This window comes from Erpetoichthys calabaricus, chromosome 1 (assembly GCF_900747795.2).
Source record: "Erpetoichthys calabaricus chromosome 1, fErpCal1.3, whole genome shotgun sequence".
Lineage (NCBI taxonomy): Eukaryota > Metazoa > Chordata > Cladistia > Polypteriformes > Polypteridae > Erpetoichthys > Erpetoichthys calabaricus.
Genome location: NC_041394.2, coordinates 214,529,651 through 214,548,247, shown reverse-complemented (window position 1 = coordinate 214,548,247; position 18,597 = coordinate 214,529,651). Strand labels below are relative to the sequence as shown.

At 37.4% G+C, this 18,597-nt stretch overlaps 1 protein-coding gene across 2 annotated transcripts in view; it reads right to left on the bottom strand.

Moving 5' to 3' along the window:
* Positions 1-2,956: 2,956 nt before the first annotated feature.
* slc26a5 (solute carrier family 26 member 5) overlaps positions 2,957-18,597 on the bottom strand; it is a 100,302-nt gene continuing 84,661 nt past the window's right edge. The window contains exons 13-20 of one of the 2 annotated variants that reach the window (XM_051923748.1): positions 15,370-15,476; positions 14,445-14,514; positions 14,110-14,202; positions 12,605-12,724; positions 12,456-12,497; positions 8,854-9,072; positions 8,636-8,690; positions 2,957-4,340 (exon numbers count right to left, since the gene is read on the bottom strand). In XM_051923748.1, the coding sequence (XP_051779708.1) occupies positions 4,213-4,340; positions 8,636-8,690; positions 8,854-9,072; positions 12,456-12,497; positions 12,605-12,724; positions 14,110-14,202; positions 14,445-14,514; positions 15,370-15,476 (834 nt within the window). In that variant the 3' untranslated portion in view covers positions 2,957-4,212. The remainder of the gene's footprint in view (positions 4,341-8,635; positions 8,691-8,853; positions 9,073-12,455; positions 12,498-12,604; positions 12,725-14,109; positions 14,203-14,444; positions 14,515-15,369; positions 15,477-18,597) is intronic. The other variant, XM_051923751.1, reaches the window with a different exon arrangement.

The following is an 18,597-nucleotide window of genomic DNA, read 5'->3' as shown; positions in this document are numbered from 1 at the left end:
GCTGCAGAGATGGTTGTCCTTCTGGAAGGTTCTCCTCTCTCCACAGAGGACCTCTGAAGCTCTGACAGAGTGACCATCGGGTTCTTGGTCACCTCCCTGACTAAAGCCCTTCTCCCCCGATCGCTCAGTTTAGATGGCCAGCCAGCTCTAGGAAGAGTCCTGGTGGTTTCGAACTTCTTCCGCTTATGGATGATGGAGGCCACTGTGCTCATTGGGACCTTCAAAGCAGCAGAAATTTTTCTGTAACCTTCCCCAGATTTGTGCCTCGAGACAATCTTGTCTCGGAGGTCTACAGACAATTCCTTTGACTTCATGCTTGGTTTGTGCTCTGACATGAACTGTCAACTGTGGGACCTTATATAGACAGGTGTGTGCCTTTCCAAATCATGTCCAATCAACTGAATTTACCACAGGTGGACTCCAATTAAGCTGCAGAAACATCTCAAGGATGTTCAGGGGAAACAGGATGCACCTGAGCTCAGTTTCGAGCTACACGGCAAAGGCTGTGAATACTTATGTACATGTACTTTCTCCATTTTTTTTATTTTTAATAAATTTGCAAAAATCTCAAGTAAACTTTTTTCACGTTGTCATTATGGGGTGTCTGCGGTGGGTTGGCACCCTGCCCGGGATTGTTTCCTGCCTTGTGCCCTGTGTTGGCTGGGATTGGCTCCAGCAGACCCCCGTGACCCTGTGTTCGGATTCAGCGGGTTGGACAATGGATGGATGGATGTATTATGGGGTGTTGTGTGTAGAATTCTGAGGAAAAAAATGAATTTAATCCATTTTGGAATAAGCCTGTAACATAACAAAATGTGGAAAAAGTGGAGAGGAGAGCGACTATGCAGATTCCATGTCTAAGAGGTATGAACTATAAGGAGAGACTGAGGAGCTGAGCCTTTGCAGTTTTAAGCAAAATAAGATTAAGATGTGACGTGAATAAAGAGTTTGAGTACGAAACTGAATTTTATAAGTATGAATTGAATTAATAGAGTGAATTGAGACGGTCACTTTAAAATGAGTTCATCAAGAACACGGAGACAGTTGGAAACATGTTAGTGGTAAAGTTTGCATGAACATCAGCAAATTTCTTTTTACATAAAGAATCACAGACACATGGATTAGTTACAAAGTAGTGTGCTAGAGAGTTGGACTTTAGGGACCTTCAAATCTTGACTTTGCCATTTTAGAGCAATTAGCTGGATAGGATTGGCAATCTTTGTTGAACTAAATGGCCAATTCTCCTCAAAAATTTTCTTATATTCTAATAATAATCTTTACCTCTTTACCTTTCTTGTCATTTTATTTTGAACCATCTACATGAATGGATTTGGTTGAGCTTGTTGTATTGAAGAGACATTTCCAATCATAATGTTTTAATGTGGGCAGCAGGGTGGCGCAGTGGGTAGTGCTGCTGCCTCGCAGTTGGGAGACCTGGGGACCTGGGTTCGCTTCCCGGGTCCTCCCTGCGTGGAGTTTGCATGTTCTCCCCGTGTCTGCGTGGGTTTCCTCCGGACGCTCCGGTTTCCTCCCACAGTCCAAAGACATGCAGATTAGGTGGATTGGTGATTTTAAATTGGCCCGTGTTTGTGTGTGTCCTGCGGTGGGTTGGCACCCTGTCCGGGATTGGTTCCTGCCTTGTGCCCTGTGTTGGCTGGGATTGGCTCCAGCAGACCCCCGTGACCCTGTGTTCGGATTCAGTGGATTGGAAAATGGATGGATGGATGTTTTAATGTTTAGATGGGCCCAGAAAGCAGATGGTTTATTATTTTTGTTTCTTTAAACTTTAATCTGCATTTCTCTCCCTAAAATCTGTATTTTAATGAACAACAGCATCATTTATTTCTATAGTATATTTTCATATAAAGGGATTAGGCTCAAAGTGCTTTACAATAAAGTTACAAGCTAAGAAAAAACTAACTAAAATTAGATAAAACAAAGAATAAATAACATACAAAAAATAAATTATATTAATATATTAATATATTAATAATAGAGAAGTAGAGACCTTATATATAGAAACTGGTTTTTAAGTCTAAAGAGGAGTCCGATATTAAGGTCAGATGGCTGGGGAGGACAGAAAAAAAACAAAATAAAAACTGCAGTTAAGCTAGAAAAAAAAGAAAAAGAAAACAAACAATCAGCTGGGCTTTCAATTCCAAAAGACCGCTCAGCCCCCACTGTGTCACATTTCAGTCAGGACTCTGGCCCTAGATGGGGTTCAAATTCATGTTCTATGTCTTTTGATTCTTTTATTTATGTTCATGAAGCACATCATTCTTTACTTTTGCTTTTGTTTATGTATGTAAGCTGCCTTTGTTATGTTCCAAGTGTTTTATGGGTGATCCCACAAGCCACTAACTACCAGAAACTGCCCTGTCCTATAAATCTGGCAGGTGTCTTATAGTTCCTGCTCGGTTCCTTGTGAATGGGCTCTGGAGTGCCAAGTTCTTGTGCATTTGTAAATTCTAGGCGCCTTGTGATTTTTTTTTTTTGACCTTCAGCTCTGTGGTTTGTTACAGGCAATTCCATTTTGCCATGGAGCTTTATTGTGATTTGGAATGCATTTTTTGTGAATAAATCTTTTATTTTATAAAAAAAATTTGGTGCTTGCCCTTAATAACCAGGGTTTGACGGTGATATTCCCCTCTAGTTGGCATTATTGAAGTGTGTGGGACTATGTGCTTTAGAACGTCTGATTCTACCTAACATAAATGAAGACATCTATCTGATGCCACAAGGACTCCCTCCAGGTTTATTTTAGTGTTAAAATTTACTTTTAGGATGACGCTTGAAAGTGGACAGCACAGGATGACTACTAGGTGGCATCTGCACATTCATTCTCCCAGTGTCTATCTGGGCTTTTTCTGTGTAATTTAATTACAATATCACAACGATGTGCAAGTTGGGCTGGTATCATCTTTAAATAAATATACAAAACTGAAACCACCAAAAGAAAAATAAAATCATTAACTTTATTTGGCTGGGATAAAAAAAACCAAGTTAATTTTAATTAGTCATAAATCACATTGTGTTTTCTTTCTACAGTTAAATAGAAAATAACTATGGATCTTGCTTTATAAAAATACAGTCTTTAGCCTGACACACTGAGAGAACGAGATGTTATAAATATTACATGCCACATAAAAATAGAATACACAGTGCTGCACACTGACCACAAGTAAATCTTATATTTTGTACAAAAATCTGTCATGAATTTGCATTCTCCAGATCTTGAATTACCTAATATAAAGCTGATAATCTTTTTTCTATTGTTAAAATAAATATTTATTATGTGAATTAGCATGAAATTAACATTGATTTAATGAATCAGTTCTGAATTCAACAGTTCATTGATTATTTTCCTGTAAAAGTAAAACAATTACTAGACTGCTTTTTCCACAATAGCTAGGAATAATGAACTATTTATTATTTTTATAAAGTTGCACGTTTCCCCATATATCTACCATTTGTACAAGAAAATAAATAAAGAACTTGAAAACATAAATATTCTAAAATTCTACAAATAGTTTTATTTTAAAAAATAAAAACTTCTATTGTTCAAGAAAGTTTTAAGGCTATGGCAAAGTGTTTTAATAACTTAAATTTCCAGTAACACTAGTCAAAAACTTTGGAATCTATTGATTCATTTTCTTCTGCAGAAACACAAATAATTAATTCCCATCACACCACAAGTATTGTTTTCCCCACTCAGGATGAATAATTGGCAAAGTGCACAAAACGCACATGGAAGGAATTCCCAAGGCACATTTCAAAATGAATTCAGTCACGGTTTTTAGTTGTGAAACACAAAGGACTCGACTATCTGAGACGTGGCTGTCATTCACACAGATGTGGACTATGAAAAATGACTGCCCCCCCCCCCCCCATTAGTATTATAAACATCTTGAAATTGCCACCTCCGTTCATTCCAGTGTGCTACACACGGCTTCATCACATTGCAATATTTCAAAAAATGAAAAGCTGAGCGGTATTGTTCAATTTGGAATGTTCTTGTCACACACAGCCCTTTACCAAAACACTTTGTTTTTTTTTAAATTAATATTTAAAAAACCTCTTCAAAAAATAAAAACAATGTTGGCAAAAATCTACCAAATAGGCATCAACAGTTCTGTGAAATCTTCCCAGTCGTCTTTGCCTTTGAAGGACCACACTAGGATCAGCTCTTGTCCAGAATCTACTGACAGTTCCTCAAGGTGAGAAAGCACAGTATTTATCTCTGCAGTACAGAACAGCATCGTGTATTGTTGGAAAGAAAAGCTCTCTGGTCACGGAGTTTTCAAAAAAATTAAATTTGTTAAGGTCAGTTAGTACACTTTCTGTCAAAACAAAAACAAAACATATTATTCAGCATCACATTTGCAACCTTCTCAAGTGTAATTATACACATAAGCTTTCACGAAACCAAGATCCTCAAAATATACAGAGATCAGCCTGCCAATATACAGTATAATCTCTAATGTAAAGAAATTGAACATGGGCAGTAGCCAAGTCAACCATCACCTTACTTAAACATAAGAGCTCTGGTAAAAAAAAAAAATGGGATTTTCAACTTAATCAGGATAGCAAACTCATTGAAGGAAATGGGTTAACTAATGTATAATAAAGAGATATTTCTTTGTTCCTTCATATTCCTGCATTATTTTTAATTAATTTTAAATAAAAGCAAATAACAATCCATAGAATCAAATCAAAACTTAACAAAAACAAAATTCAACCCCCACCCAAAAGAAAAGTAAGAGAGGAGAGCCAGTCAACAAAACAAATGTTTGATGCAACAAGGAAGGCAGAGTATTTTTTCCCCTGATATAGAATCTTATTTTAAAATGTTATTGACTAGATCTTTCCATATTTTAGTTTGATTTTTTCCAATTTCAGAGAGGATAGAAGATCAGTTACCCAATGACTTAAAGGTGGTGAATTGGGATTCTTCCAGTTAACTAAAATAAGTCTACGTGCTAGTAGTGTGGTAAAGGCAATTATGATTTGTTTGTCCTTCTCCACTGTAAGCCCATCTGGGAGTACACCAAACAACTGTTAATGGGTTAGGAGGGATTGAGACACCAAGGCTATCTGATAGGCATCAATTAACCACCTTAACGTTAGACCTGAGCATTACTTTGGCTGCAAAAACTATGCTAAAAGTTAGTCCAGACTGTCACTATGCAACTGTAATGATGTGATTTTGCCGTTCTTTGGAGAAATTACGTCCGAGTGCAGGTTTTCACTAATTATGAAATATCTGCACTTTACCAACAATGAAGACTTTGATGAGAATACCCATCCAGCACCAAAACTGAAGAAAATTTGGGAGATATACCAGGCCATTGTAGCAAAATTTCAGAGCATTTACATTTCGGACTATGATGTCAGCATCGATGCAAGACTCATGGCTTATAAGGGCAGACCGTAAGCTTTGTCAATCTAAAACAGGATACATTTGGAATTCAGTTCTGTACACAGGGAAAGGGACAATGTTTGATCCGAAATACAATCAGTACAGCGTTGCTGACTTTGATCGATGCTCTGCTGGATCAAGGTTATTGTGTAACCATGGACAATTTTTATACTTCGCAACAGCTATTTCACATCTTGCTGAAAGCAAAGAAACACTGACATACTGTATATAGAATAGTGTGCCCCAACCATCATGGCATGCCTGAAGAATTTGGCAGAGCTAAATTACAGCAAGGTGCATTGGTAGCTTGGCAAAAGGGTAAAGTGTTTGCATTGAAATGGAAAAACAAGAAACATGTTTGTCTTCTTAGTACCATACACAATGCAGCTATGGTCACTGTACAGGCAAAAGGCAACAAACTGGTTATGAAGGCTTGTGCTGTGGATGGTGGTCTGCAGGATGACGTTGGGAGATCAAGAAGAGGAGGAGAGTGAGGGCAGAGCCAAGGATCAAATGGTGTAAGCTGAAAAAGGAAGACTGCAAGGTTGAGTTTTGGGAAGAGATAAGACAGGCACTGGGTGGCAGTGAAGGACACCTGGGCAACTACAGCAGAAGTAGTAAGGGTGTCAGCAAGAAGGGTGCTTGGTGTGACATCTGGACAGAGGAAGGAGGAAAATGAAACCTGGTGGTGGAATGAGGAAATACAGGAGAGTATACAGAGGAAGAGGATGGCGAAGAAGAAGTGGGATAGTCAGAGAGATATAGAAAGTAGACAACAATACAAGGAGATAAGGGAGAGGTGGCGAAGGCTAAAGAAAAGGCGTATGATGAGTTGTATGAGAAGTTGGACACTAAGGAGGGAGAAAAGCACCTGTACCAATTGGCTAGACAGAGGGACTGAGCTGGGAAAGATGTGCAGCACGTTAGGGTGATAAAGGATAAAGATGGAAACATAGTTACAAGCGAGGAGGGTGTGTTGAGCAGATGGAAAGAGTACTTTGAGAGGCTGATGAATGAAGAGACGAGAGAATGACAGAAAATTGCATGATGTGGAGATAGTGAATCAGGAAGTGCAACAGATTAGCAAGGAGGAAGTGAGAACAGCTATGAAGATAATGATGAATAGAAAGACCATTGTTTTTAACCAGATTGGTTAATGGAATCTTGGAAAGTGAGAGGATGCCTGAGGAGAAGAAGTGTACTGGTACCAATTTTTAAGAATAAGGGGGATGTGCAGAGCTGTAGTAACTACAGGGGCATAAAGTTCATGAGCCACGGCATGAAGTTATGGGAAAGAGTAGTGGAAGCTAGGTTAAGAAGGGATGTGATGATTAGTGAGCAGCAGTATGGTTTCCTGCCAAGAAAGAGCACCACAGATGCAATGTTTGCTCCGAGGGTGTTGATGGAGAAGTATAGAGAAGGCCAGAAGGAGCTGCATTGTGTCTTTGTGGACCTGCAGAAAGCATATGACAGGGTGCCTTGAGAGGAGTTGTGGTATGGAATGAGGAAGTCGGGAGTGGCAGAGAAGTACATAAGAGTTGTAAAGAATATGTACGAGGGAGGTGTGACAGTGGTGCGGTCTGCGGTAGGAGTGATGGATGCATTCAACATTGAGGTAGGATTACATCAGGGATCGGCTCTGAGCCCTTTCTTATTTGCCATGGTGATGGACCGGTTGACAGATGAGATTAGACAGGAGTCACTGTAGACTATGATGTTTGCTGATGATATAGTGATATGTAGTGAAAGTGGGGAGCAGGTAGAGGAGACACTGGAGAGGTGAAGATATGCTCTAGAGAGGAAAGGAATGAAGGCCAGTAGGAACAAGATAGGATACATGTGTGAATGAGAGGGAGATCAGTGGAATGGTGTGGATGCAGGGAGTAGAGTTGGCGAAGGTGGATGAGTTTAAATTCTTGGGATCAACAGTACAGAGTAACGGGAATTGTGGAAAAGAAGAGAAGAGAAAAAGAGAGTGCAGGCAGGGTGGAATGGATGGAAAACAGTGTCAGGAGTAATTTGTGACAGACAGGTATCAGCAAGATTGAAAGGGAAGGTCTACAAAACGGTATTAAGATCAGTTATGTTATATGGGCTGGAGACGGTGGCACTGACCAGATAGCAGGAGACAGAGCTGGAGGTGGCAGAGTTAAAGATGCTAAGATTTGTACTGGGTATGACGAGGATGGACAGGATTAGAAATGTGTACATTAGAGGGTCAACTCAGGTTGGACGGTTGGGAGACAAAGTCAGAGAGGCAAGAATGCATTGGTTTGGGTATGTGGAGAGGAAAGATGCTGGGTATATTGGGAAAAGGATGTTTAGGACAGAGCTGTCAGGCAAGAGGAAAAGAGGAAGGCCTAAGAGAAGATTTATGGATGTGGTGAGAGAGGACATGCAGGTGATGGGTGTGACTGAGCAAGATGAACAGCACATGAAGATATGGAAAAAGATGATCCACTGTGGCAAACCCTAACCGGAGCAGCCGAAAGAAGAAGAAGAGGACGACTATTATTTGTATCATTATTATACTTCTGAGATTTAATAAAAATGTAAAAATTTTATTAAATGCATTGCTTTTTACATGTTTTTTTGGAATAAAATGCAATGCTAAGGAGGTTAATTTGAATGTAATTTTGCCATTGTACACTACATACACCAGCACTCAGTTATCATATAACAGACAGCACTGAGAATGACCAAGCAAGTTGTCATGTCCGTGCAACAAGTAACACATCACCAGAGGATGTTGTAATGTAAATACGAGGAAGGTATAGGCACCGGCAACAGGAAAGTCAAGGAGGGAATACCACAAAGTGCAATCCCTCCAGACCAATACAAGGCGTTCAGTTCCTCCAGAAAGCACTAGCACAAGCTCCTCAGAGAACAGTCATACTGCTGTGGACACTGGCCATCTATGACATGTGGCAGGCTTAGGGATTAAGGGACAACAAGGTCTCTAGCCTGTTGTACTTGGATCAAAAGTAGGTTTCCCTGGCTCACAAAGTGATTCATGGGATTGTTATGATTAGTATTTTTGTTGAATTTTTTCTGTGTCTCCTTGGTGTTATAAATCACTTCTGGGGTTTTGATAACCCAAGGAATTAAATTCCAATATTTGTTTTGTTTTTAAATTATCAAATTGTTTTTTTTCATCTTTCAGATACACTTAGCTGGTGGAAGGGAAAAGCTGAAAGACAAATATTAATAACACACCTCTGCACCCTCCGACTAGGACGGTAACACCAACTTCACTATATTCTTTTATAATCTGGAAAGAAAAATAAAAAACATATGGTTTAGTTTTACAGATTTTTGCCCACATTAACATAAATACAGATGGGCACAAAACCAAGTATTCTTGCAATACATGTCTTTTTAAAGTAGTATATGAACTACATTCTCCTTTATATCCAGAGTAAAATAATACTTACAGATTTAAGTGTCTTTGTGCCAACTGAATCTATAAAGATGACAGGAGTAAAGTCCAGGATAATATAATGAATATGAGTGAGTGAGTCCAAAAAGATTTGTGTTTCATCTGTTTCTAAACAGTGATTTTCTTCTTTGGCGCACTGGCCATTGCTCTGAATGTCTTCATGGATTCCTTCATCCACAAGTTCATGTTTGACACTCATCTCCATATCTTTGGTCTGTAAAGACAGAGATAATCAGAGAAAGCACAACTGTTTCTGAACTATACTGCATTTCGCACATATAAAAGGATGAGGACAAAGATGACTAAAACATGTGAAACAAAAACAACTCACCCTTCTCCCAAAGACAAACCTTACACCACACAAGACAGACTTATACTTTGTTCACCCAATGGTTAGCATTACATTTTTTCCTTTATTTAAAACAAATATGTAAGATTTTTGGCCACTCTAGGTGTATGGTATTGTTTTCTAGTTTGAACACGAAGATTAGACAAGTAAGCAAACAGTTCTAATATATACGAACACATATCAGCATATTGTATGTGTAAGACAGACGATTATGGAGGTAATCAAGGATTTTAAATATTTAGGAAGAATGCACTATGATTTAATCCAAATAGTTAACCTTAAAATTGTCTAGACAATTATTTAAACTAAATATGAAATTAGAATGTCTTGTTATAGCAATACCACAGTACTGCAAAGTGCAGATTATGTTACTGCATTTTAAAACAGGAATTTAGTCTGGTGAAAAGGCATTCAAAAGCACTAAGCCACCAGAGTTTTGCAGACTCTTTGAAAATGCATTACAACCTTGGCTAAACATCATTAGGGGATTAACTGGAGACGAAGTAAGGTAGCAGTAATGATTCACACAAACCTAAACTATATGAATATCTAAACCCTTACAAAGTAAAGACTAATCCAATCTCATCCACATTTTCTCTCACCAATGAACATACTGCCTACTGTGTCATCTTTAATTACAACAAGAACCCTAATATATGATTTCCTGCAACAACACACAATTTACCCTTCTTTGTATCTGTGCATGATGTAACTATTTAATGTACATAAGGCATCCAAGTCCAGATGGAATTTTAGGGGGTGTCTCAAATAACCGTTGCAACCAATTAATGAACATCTTCAATAAAAAGTTTAATATCTTGTTGAGAGAACCTGTGGTCCCCGCTTGCTTCAAAAAGACAACAGTTATCTCTGTGCATGAGAAAACTCCAGTCATGATGAAATGCTTTCAGAGATGGAGTTCTGGGACACATTAAAAGAATATTCCAGGTCATTTGAACCACCCCTAGTATGTATATTGACACAACTGGTCCACAGAAGATGCCATATCCCTTACACTTCAGATCATCTTGGCACATCTGGAAAAAAATCTGTGATGCCAGAGTCCTGTTTATAAATCACAGCTCAGCTTTTAACACTGTGATCTCTAAACTCTTCAATTTATGACTCTGCATCAGTGTCTACAGCTGGATTTTGGACTGCTTCACCAACACAACTAAGCATGCTTATTGGCAGCATCACCTCCTCCATGTTGACCTTCAACACAGGCACACCACGGGGTTGTTGCTGAGCCCCATTCTGTATTTCTTGTTCACTTCAAACGGTGTGAGCAAACACACCTCTAACTCCATCATTAATTTTGCTGACATTATCATCATAGGCCTGCCCACCTACTAGGATGAGACAGCTTGCAGAGATGAGATTTGGTTGTGCCAGAACAATAATATTAATGTCAGCAAAATCAAGGAATGGTTCATAGAATTCAAGAAACAGATAACACCCCATCTGTATCACAGAATACTACTGTATGCTTTTAAGAGGCAGACCAGCCTTAAATTTTTTGGAGTGACTATCAGAGAGGAACTGAAATGAACACAACACATTTCAGCTATTGAAACCTCAGACCTTCGAGGAAACATCGGACTTCTCCATCTGTTTTCTGTAACTTCTACATAAGGAGTTCATCCACGGACAATGGAGTCCATCTACAGTGGTTTCATTACATCCTGGTTTGGCAACTGCTCAGCTCAATATTGTAAAGCACATTAGAGGCTGGTGAATGTGGTACACAATATTACTGGCTGCCTTCTGTTTAGCATATGTACAGTATTTTACACACACACGCACGCACACACACACACACACACACACACACACACACACACACACACACACACACACACACACAGTCACACCCTTAGAAAGGCAGCCTGTATAATATAATACCTCATACATCCTGCAGAGCAGCTTTTCTCACTACAGTAATCCCTCCTCCATCGCGGGGGTTGCGTTCCAGAGCCACCCGCGAAATAAGAAAATCCGCGAAGTAGAAACCATATGTTTATATGGTTATTTTTATATTGTCATGCTTGGGTCACAGATTTGCGCAGAAACACAGGAGGTTGTAGAGAGATAGGAACGTTATTCCAACACTGCAAACAAACATTTGTCTCTTTTTCAAAAGTTTAAACTGTGCTCCATGACAAGACAGAGATGACAGTTCAGTCTCACAATTAAAAGAATGCAAACATATCTTCCTCTTCAAAGGAGCAAATAAATCAATAGGGCTGTTTGCTTTTAAGTATGCGAAGCACCGCGGCACAAAGCTGTTGAAGGCGGCAGCTCACACCCCCTCCGTCAGGAGCAGAGAGAGACAGATAAAAAAATCAATACGTGCCCTTTGAGCTTTTAAGTATGCGAAGCACCGTGCAGCATACTTAAAAGCTGCACACAGAAGGTAGCAACGTGAAGATAATCTTTCAGCATTTTTAGACGAGCGTCCGTATCGTCTAGGTGTGCGAACAGCCCCCCTGCTCACACCCCCTACGTCAGGATCACAGATAGTCAGCGCAAGAGAGAGAGAAAGAAAAGTAAGCCGGGTAGCTTCTCAGCCATCTGCCAACAGCGTCCCTTGTATGAAATCAACTGGGCAAACCAACTGAGGAAGCATGTACCAGAAATTAAAAGACCCATTGTCCTCAGAAACCCGCGAAGCAGCGAAAAATCCGCGATATATATTTAAATATGCTTACATATAAAATCCGCGATGGAGTGAAGCCGCGAAGGGCGAAGCGCGATATAGCGAGGGATTACTGTACTCCTTTGTGGAAAACAGAACAGGACATTGACACTTGCACCTGTGGTTTCAGGGACAGTTTCTATCCACGGGTCATAAAGGTTACTGAACAGCCAGTCATAAAAACAAATATGGTATGTTTTTTGAGTATATTTATTGTATTATTAATTGCATATAATTAGATATGATGCATTCTATGCACAGTAGTATGTATGATGTTGTATTTTTTGTGTATGTCTTTTTTTGATATTGTATTACAGTCACTATTCCTAGGAGACATACTATTCTGTTGCTTATGTTGACTACTATAGACAGAAAAACCTTGTTATACATGACAGTGACATTAAACAGTAAACATGTAACAATACAGACATTGCAGAATATATTATATACAAACATGTACCTCAACACCAACGAAAACACCCAACAATTTACACGTAACTGCAGGCACACAAATACCGCTCCCTTGTAATAAGGAAATAAATGAATTTACCAGCTTTACCGCACTGCCACTTAACGAATAGGGAATCAGTCCCTAAAAAGGCATTGAATAAGCTATTGAAAATTAATTTTAAATGTAGGCAAATAAAAATGGAATTAGAAAAATACTGTTGCAATGTTTCTTAAAGAAGATTTACTCACAAGTTTAACAATTGCTTTTCTTTTCTGGTCAGCGGTCTTTTTCTGTTTTTCTTTCATTTTCTTTTCACCTTTTTTCTTAGTTTCCATTGCAGCCTGCAACTCAGCTGGATCTACTCCTGTCTATAACAACAACACTACAGCATTAAAATTGATATTAAAAAGTGGCAAAGACACACCAAATTTATTTCACCAGTAAACAGATATGACCATTTTAATGTCAGACATTAAAAAAATAATCATGTACTCCTCACCAAATCCTAAAATTATTAAATGTCATCAAAAACATCAACCATTCATAACAAACATCAGAAGCTGCTACATTCAATACTAATATTTAAAGTAACACCATTCATGCAATATTCAAATGAAATATAAAATAAAGCAGTTGAATTACACTGTAAACAAAAGCACAATTAATAAAATATTTAGGCTTCAGATCACAGACATTTTATCCATAGTAGAATTCCTTAAAATGGTAATACAGCATACACCTGTGCAATAAAAGTTAAGCAGACAACAGCCTTTAGGCTACAAAGAAATACTCAATCATATCCAGCTACAAGTTAGCCCAGGGTCTTAGAAAATTCACAGTCAAGATAAATATTACTTTTTTGTGTTGAGTCTCTATCTTATTATATAATTTCTATATATAAAGCTGCATGTCCCTGATTGACTCACTGACTGACATAAGAAATTTTTGGTATTTTGCAGGTAACCTAACAAAAAGTGAACTTAATTGTGAAAAAAATTGATCCGAGAATAGTTGGAAACAGTCATCTTATTGATGGCCTATGGCATTTGCAGAATGGTACAGATGGTAGCATGTCTCACTGTAAACCAAAAGTATTGTGCTTCAAGTCCCAATCCTGCATTGTCCTGTTTTATTTCTCATTTTTGACTTGCTCCTGCACAACTATTTAGCTGGAAGTTTAAAACGATCACTCCTTTTCATAAGTACATCATCAGTATTCTATACATTTTCCATATGTACTGTCATGATCACTGTGTTATCCATTCCATGAGAAAATCAAAATCATTTGCAGAATGCAATCCTTATTTACTACTAGGAATTGTATAAAGAGGATATCATCATCCCAATGTGTTTTATAGGATAATTACAAAGTGCTTTTGCAATGGAAGGTTACGTGACCTGCTCAGAGTCCCACAGTGAGCTGCTTGGGGAAGGGAGCAGCATTCTTTAGGTTAATAATAATAATAATAATTCATTACATTTATATAGCGCTTTTCTCAGTACTCAAAGCGCTATCCACACAGGGAGGAACTGGGAAGTGAACCCACAATCTTCCACAGTCTCCTTGCTGCAAAGCAGCAGCACTACCACTGCGCCACCTGTGAGGTTAGTGACAATGCCAGGTGCACATTCTGAACTGAATAACAGCACTAATATATATGGTTCTTAATAGGACCCGTTTCCCCAATAATTTTTAATGTACTCATTTCAGTGGTAATATTTACAAGAATACTCACAAATTTAGTTAACTTACCATTTTTTTCAAGGTATCCATGTACATATTGCTGTTTGCAAAATATAGTGGACAGTTTGCACTGAATATTTTAATAGCAGGAATTTCAACAGCCTAAAAAAGGAAAATAGTTTACTTTCATATGCCTAGCTTAAATCCCAAGGAAGTTATTTTATAACAAACATTCATGTTAAAACATACCCATTACACACTATCTGATTCAAATGATAAAGGGCAACATTTTAATAAGCTTGTCATTAGAGGATACTTAAAACAACTTTAAAATTAATACATTAGAATGCACTTTAAGTGTAAGATATTCTGACATTTATGATTAATTACATGGATTACCTTACCTCTTCAAACTCCTCAGCATCACAATACAGATCTGTTTGTGGGATCTGGCCAAGAATTCTACATTTTGGTCTGTAAACCAAAACAGGCAGACTGGTTTGCACATTGACAAAAATGATGATTCACAGCTAGAATAAGATGCTAGCAAAGGGCTGTAAGTATGGCTCTTCTATTATTATTTATTTTTGGAAATACCGGAAAAGTTTTGTCTTCAACATCTGAAACATTGCAGGATTCTTCACTTCTTATATATTTAAAATAAGAAGAAGGCATAATATTACACATATACAATTATGTTATATACAATAATGGCAAATGCAATTTTAAATCTTCAATATTAGGTTGAATAATTAATATATTGTTATTTAAATAATTAGATTTTTAAAAAATTGATCAGAGAATAGATAGATAGATAGATAGATAGATAGATAGATAGATAGATAGATAGATAGATACTTTATTAATCCCCAAGGGTTAATTCACATTTTGCGTCATCTTATTGCTGGTCTATGGCATTTGCAGAAAAGCACAGATAGTAGCACATGTCACTGTAAAACCAGAAGTATTGTGGTTTACACATATACAATGTTTGTGATATACAATAAAGACAAATACATTTTAAAATCTTGAATAGTAGAGTTTGAATAGTTAAATAGATGTTTGTCAACATACCTAATTAGATTGGAAATCAATTAAACACTTCCACAATTAATTTAAAAATATCTTTAAACAACCAGATTTTATGGCAATATCATGAAAAAATGAAAGGGAATCTAAAATTTATACATTTTTTATACAGACATTTCTAAATAATTTAAGATGTCATCAAATGCATTACATGTATCTTGAAATAAACACTAATTAGGGTACATTTAGATCTTTTACAGAGATCTCTAAAAGATAGTGACATTTTTCATAATTGTATACCTTTGGGTTCGGTAGACAATTGTTAGGACTGCAAAGCCAACAGACACCAACAATCCATAATCAAGTCCCAGGAGAAGTGATGCAATGAATGCCACCAACCAAATTGTCTAAAATAAAGAGACCAAACAAAATGTCATTCAGATAAAAATCAGACACTACAGACCCAAAGCATACAAACAAACTTTGCATATGTGTCACTTTTCCCTGGAGCCACCTAACTGGTTCTGACACTAAAATAACTTCATTCTAAATCCCCTCCCACTTTGAAACATCAAGTGTAAAACAGAAAACAGGTGGAGTTTACAGTATTTCTTTTTAATTGAAAAGAATAGCTGCTTAGCCATGCATTGGGAAAACCAAGTTGGGAGAACATGACAGGAAACTAAAAAGATTATCATTGCAAATGACTGCTTTTTAGTTTCATTCATTTAAAAAAATGCAATGTCTGCAGAGGTCTTTTCAATAAAAAAAGACAGAGAGAGAAATTAAACATGATTTTCCTTCTGTGTTATCATACAATGGTGATGAGTAAAACAGTCTTTGAAAATGTACAAATGCATGCCATTTCCTTTACAAAAAAAAAAATAACACTTTTTATGTAATGAGAAAACCTACAAAATGATAAATGGAACCAATAAAATGTTAAATGAAAAACAGTGTCACTTTTGCATCAGATAGGTAGGAGTCGTTTCAGGGACATACTAATTTATTGTGAAAACATTTAAATTCCCCATATAGTTAAAAACAGAAAGATTCAAGTTAGATCTAGTGGTGAAGACTAATTTATTACTATTACATTTCAGTTATCAAGATTGCAAGAAGCAGAATATAAAAAATATTTTTCCCTCAAGTAACTGTATGGCCCCAGACTAAATTTAGCTCAGATTATTACTTCAGATTGAGCAATTAGCAGTATATGTCATCACACGGAGTAACAGATGATTACTACTCTGTTCAAGCACTTGTTTGCTTTGGAAAGCTTAATTTACCTTTACCTACTCCTTCATGTACTGTATCTGAATTAAAATGTATTAAAACAGAGGATAAAACATGCCTTTGATTTTTGAAGTTTTTTTCCCTTCACTCAAGAAGGGCTATTGGTTTATTTCTCTAGCTAATTACTTGGTAATAGTTGTACTGCCACATTAACACTTTCTATCCACTGTAAATCTCCAGAAGTATTCAGGAACTCAGTAGTGTTTTATGTTAGGAGCAGAAACAGTGCTGCTGCATATTTAAAATAAATAATTAAAATGGGGTCTCATGAAAATCTATGAAGAAAATATACCAATATATGATGATATTTGGGTGATTTTTTTGTACAATGTCTTTTGGAAAAACTTGTGCTAGACATGAATATGTGTGTATTAAAAGTTAAAATTGCTAAGAGAAAACTATCTGGCTCAGACTCGTATTGCTCCCATCTCTCCTCAAGAACAGGGGGTCTTATATTTGCAGTGTGCATCAGTTTCAGACAGAGAAGATTATGCTCCTATTAATTTAGCCATGATTTACATTAAGTTCACTGGTTTATAGTTAATAAGATGAGACATTATTTTTTATAATGTGCTAACATTTGCTAATTTAAAAATTTTCCAGGAATGCACCGAAATATGTGCATCCATCATTTACTGTATGTACAGTACATATTCACCATTTTATAAGAAATTTAGAAATCTACAAGCAATTCATTTACTTTGAGTCTTTTTAATGGTAGTAACACTTCTAAACCACTGAGTACCTCCTTAATAGACTCTGTGCCTACTTGGAGGATTTCAACTTCTTAATACATGAAAATGTCAGGAATACCAACTGAGAACATCCGCTACTCTTCTGTATATTTTACTTCACTCCTACTGTTCCTATTACATTGCACTGGTTTTTGACTATTCTTTTACTAATAAAACAGTAGGGAAACAAACAAATCTCTGTGTTAATGCCTGCAATTCCTACCATACTCACTCCAACTACCTTTTAGGATTCAATCACTGCTCTCAAAAGCTCATAAACCCCAAGATTATTACCATATTTTTTGCACCATAAGGCACACTTTTTTTCCCCAAAAAAAGGTTGGAAATGTCTGTGCGTCTTATGGAGCGAATATTGCGTCACAGACCATGATGTGTATTACCTGACAAAAGTCGACATCCAGGGGTAGAGGGCGACAAAACTCACTGTTACGTTACAGGCATTCCCTCTGTGCTTGGAGGAATGTTAGACTCATTGACTCGGCATCTAATCCTTGCGAGTGCGTGAGTTGCGAAATGTAAACAAATATAAGCAAAGGCAAGATGGCATCTACATCTCATGAGGGAGCAAAGCGAGTGCAGAAAACAAAATACTCAGCAGACGATGTTTTGCGCATTATCACTGAGTCGGACTCTGATTTTTCAGAATCTGATTTTGTGGAGAGTGATCAGGAGATCGAACAAGAGAGTGAGGAACTGGCATCAGCTGATCTGGACACAGGTTCTTTCCTGAAGCTGCCTTTCAGCTACTGTCAGATGAGACAAACAGGTATGCAGAGCAATTTTTTGAATTGAGGGCTGTGCTTGCACCGCATTCTCATTTTTCAAACTGGAAACCCACAACAAAACACGAGATGAAGGGCTTTGTGGCATTACAAATATAGATGGGACTAGACTGGTGATATAACTTCAGGGAGCATTGGTCTAAACGTGCTTTGTCCCCTGGTGGCTTTGGACAGGTTATGCCGCGTGATGATAGGTACATGCTCCTCCAAAGTGATTGTGAGCAACTGAGCTTAATAAATTCTGACACTAGCAATGAGGACTTCTTGGGGTTTCCATAAAACTAGAAGAGTGCTTGAACCTTAAAGTCTCTCCTTATTTGTTACTGACAGTGATGATGTTTCTTAATACCGCTGTTGAATTTACATGGTTGAAATATTATTCTGCTATATTTTATTAAACATATTAGTGCACCATTTGGTTCAGAATATTTTTTTTCTTGTTTTCCTCCTCTAAACCTAGGTGCGTCTAATGGTCAGGTGCGTCTTATGGTGCAAAAAATACGGTAGTTAACTCTGCATTAGCCAAATGTATTTCTTCCCCCCAATTTCTTTCTTAGAGCATTATTTGTCCACTATGGAATTTCACTATGCTTTCAAATTTTACTTGTCATGCACTGTATATTCTTTTAAACCTGACACACTTAAGACTTGAAATACACCCTACTAAAATTAAACATAGCCATATTAGATATTAG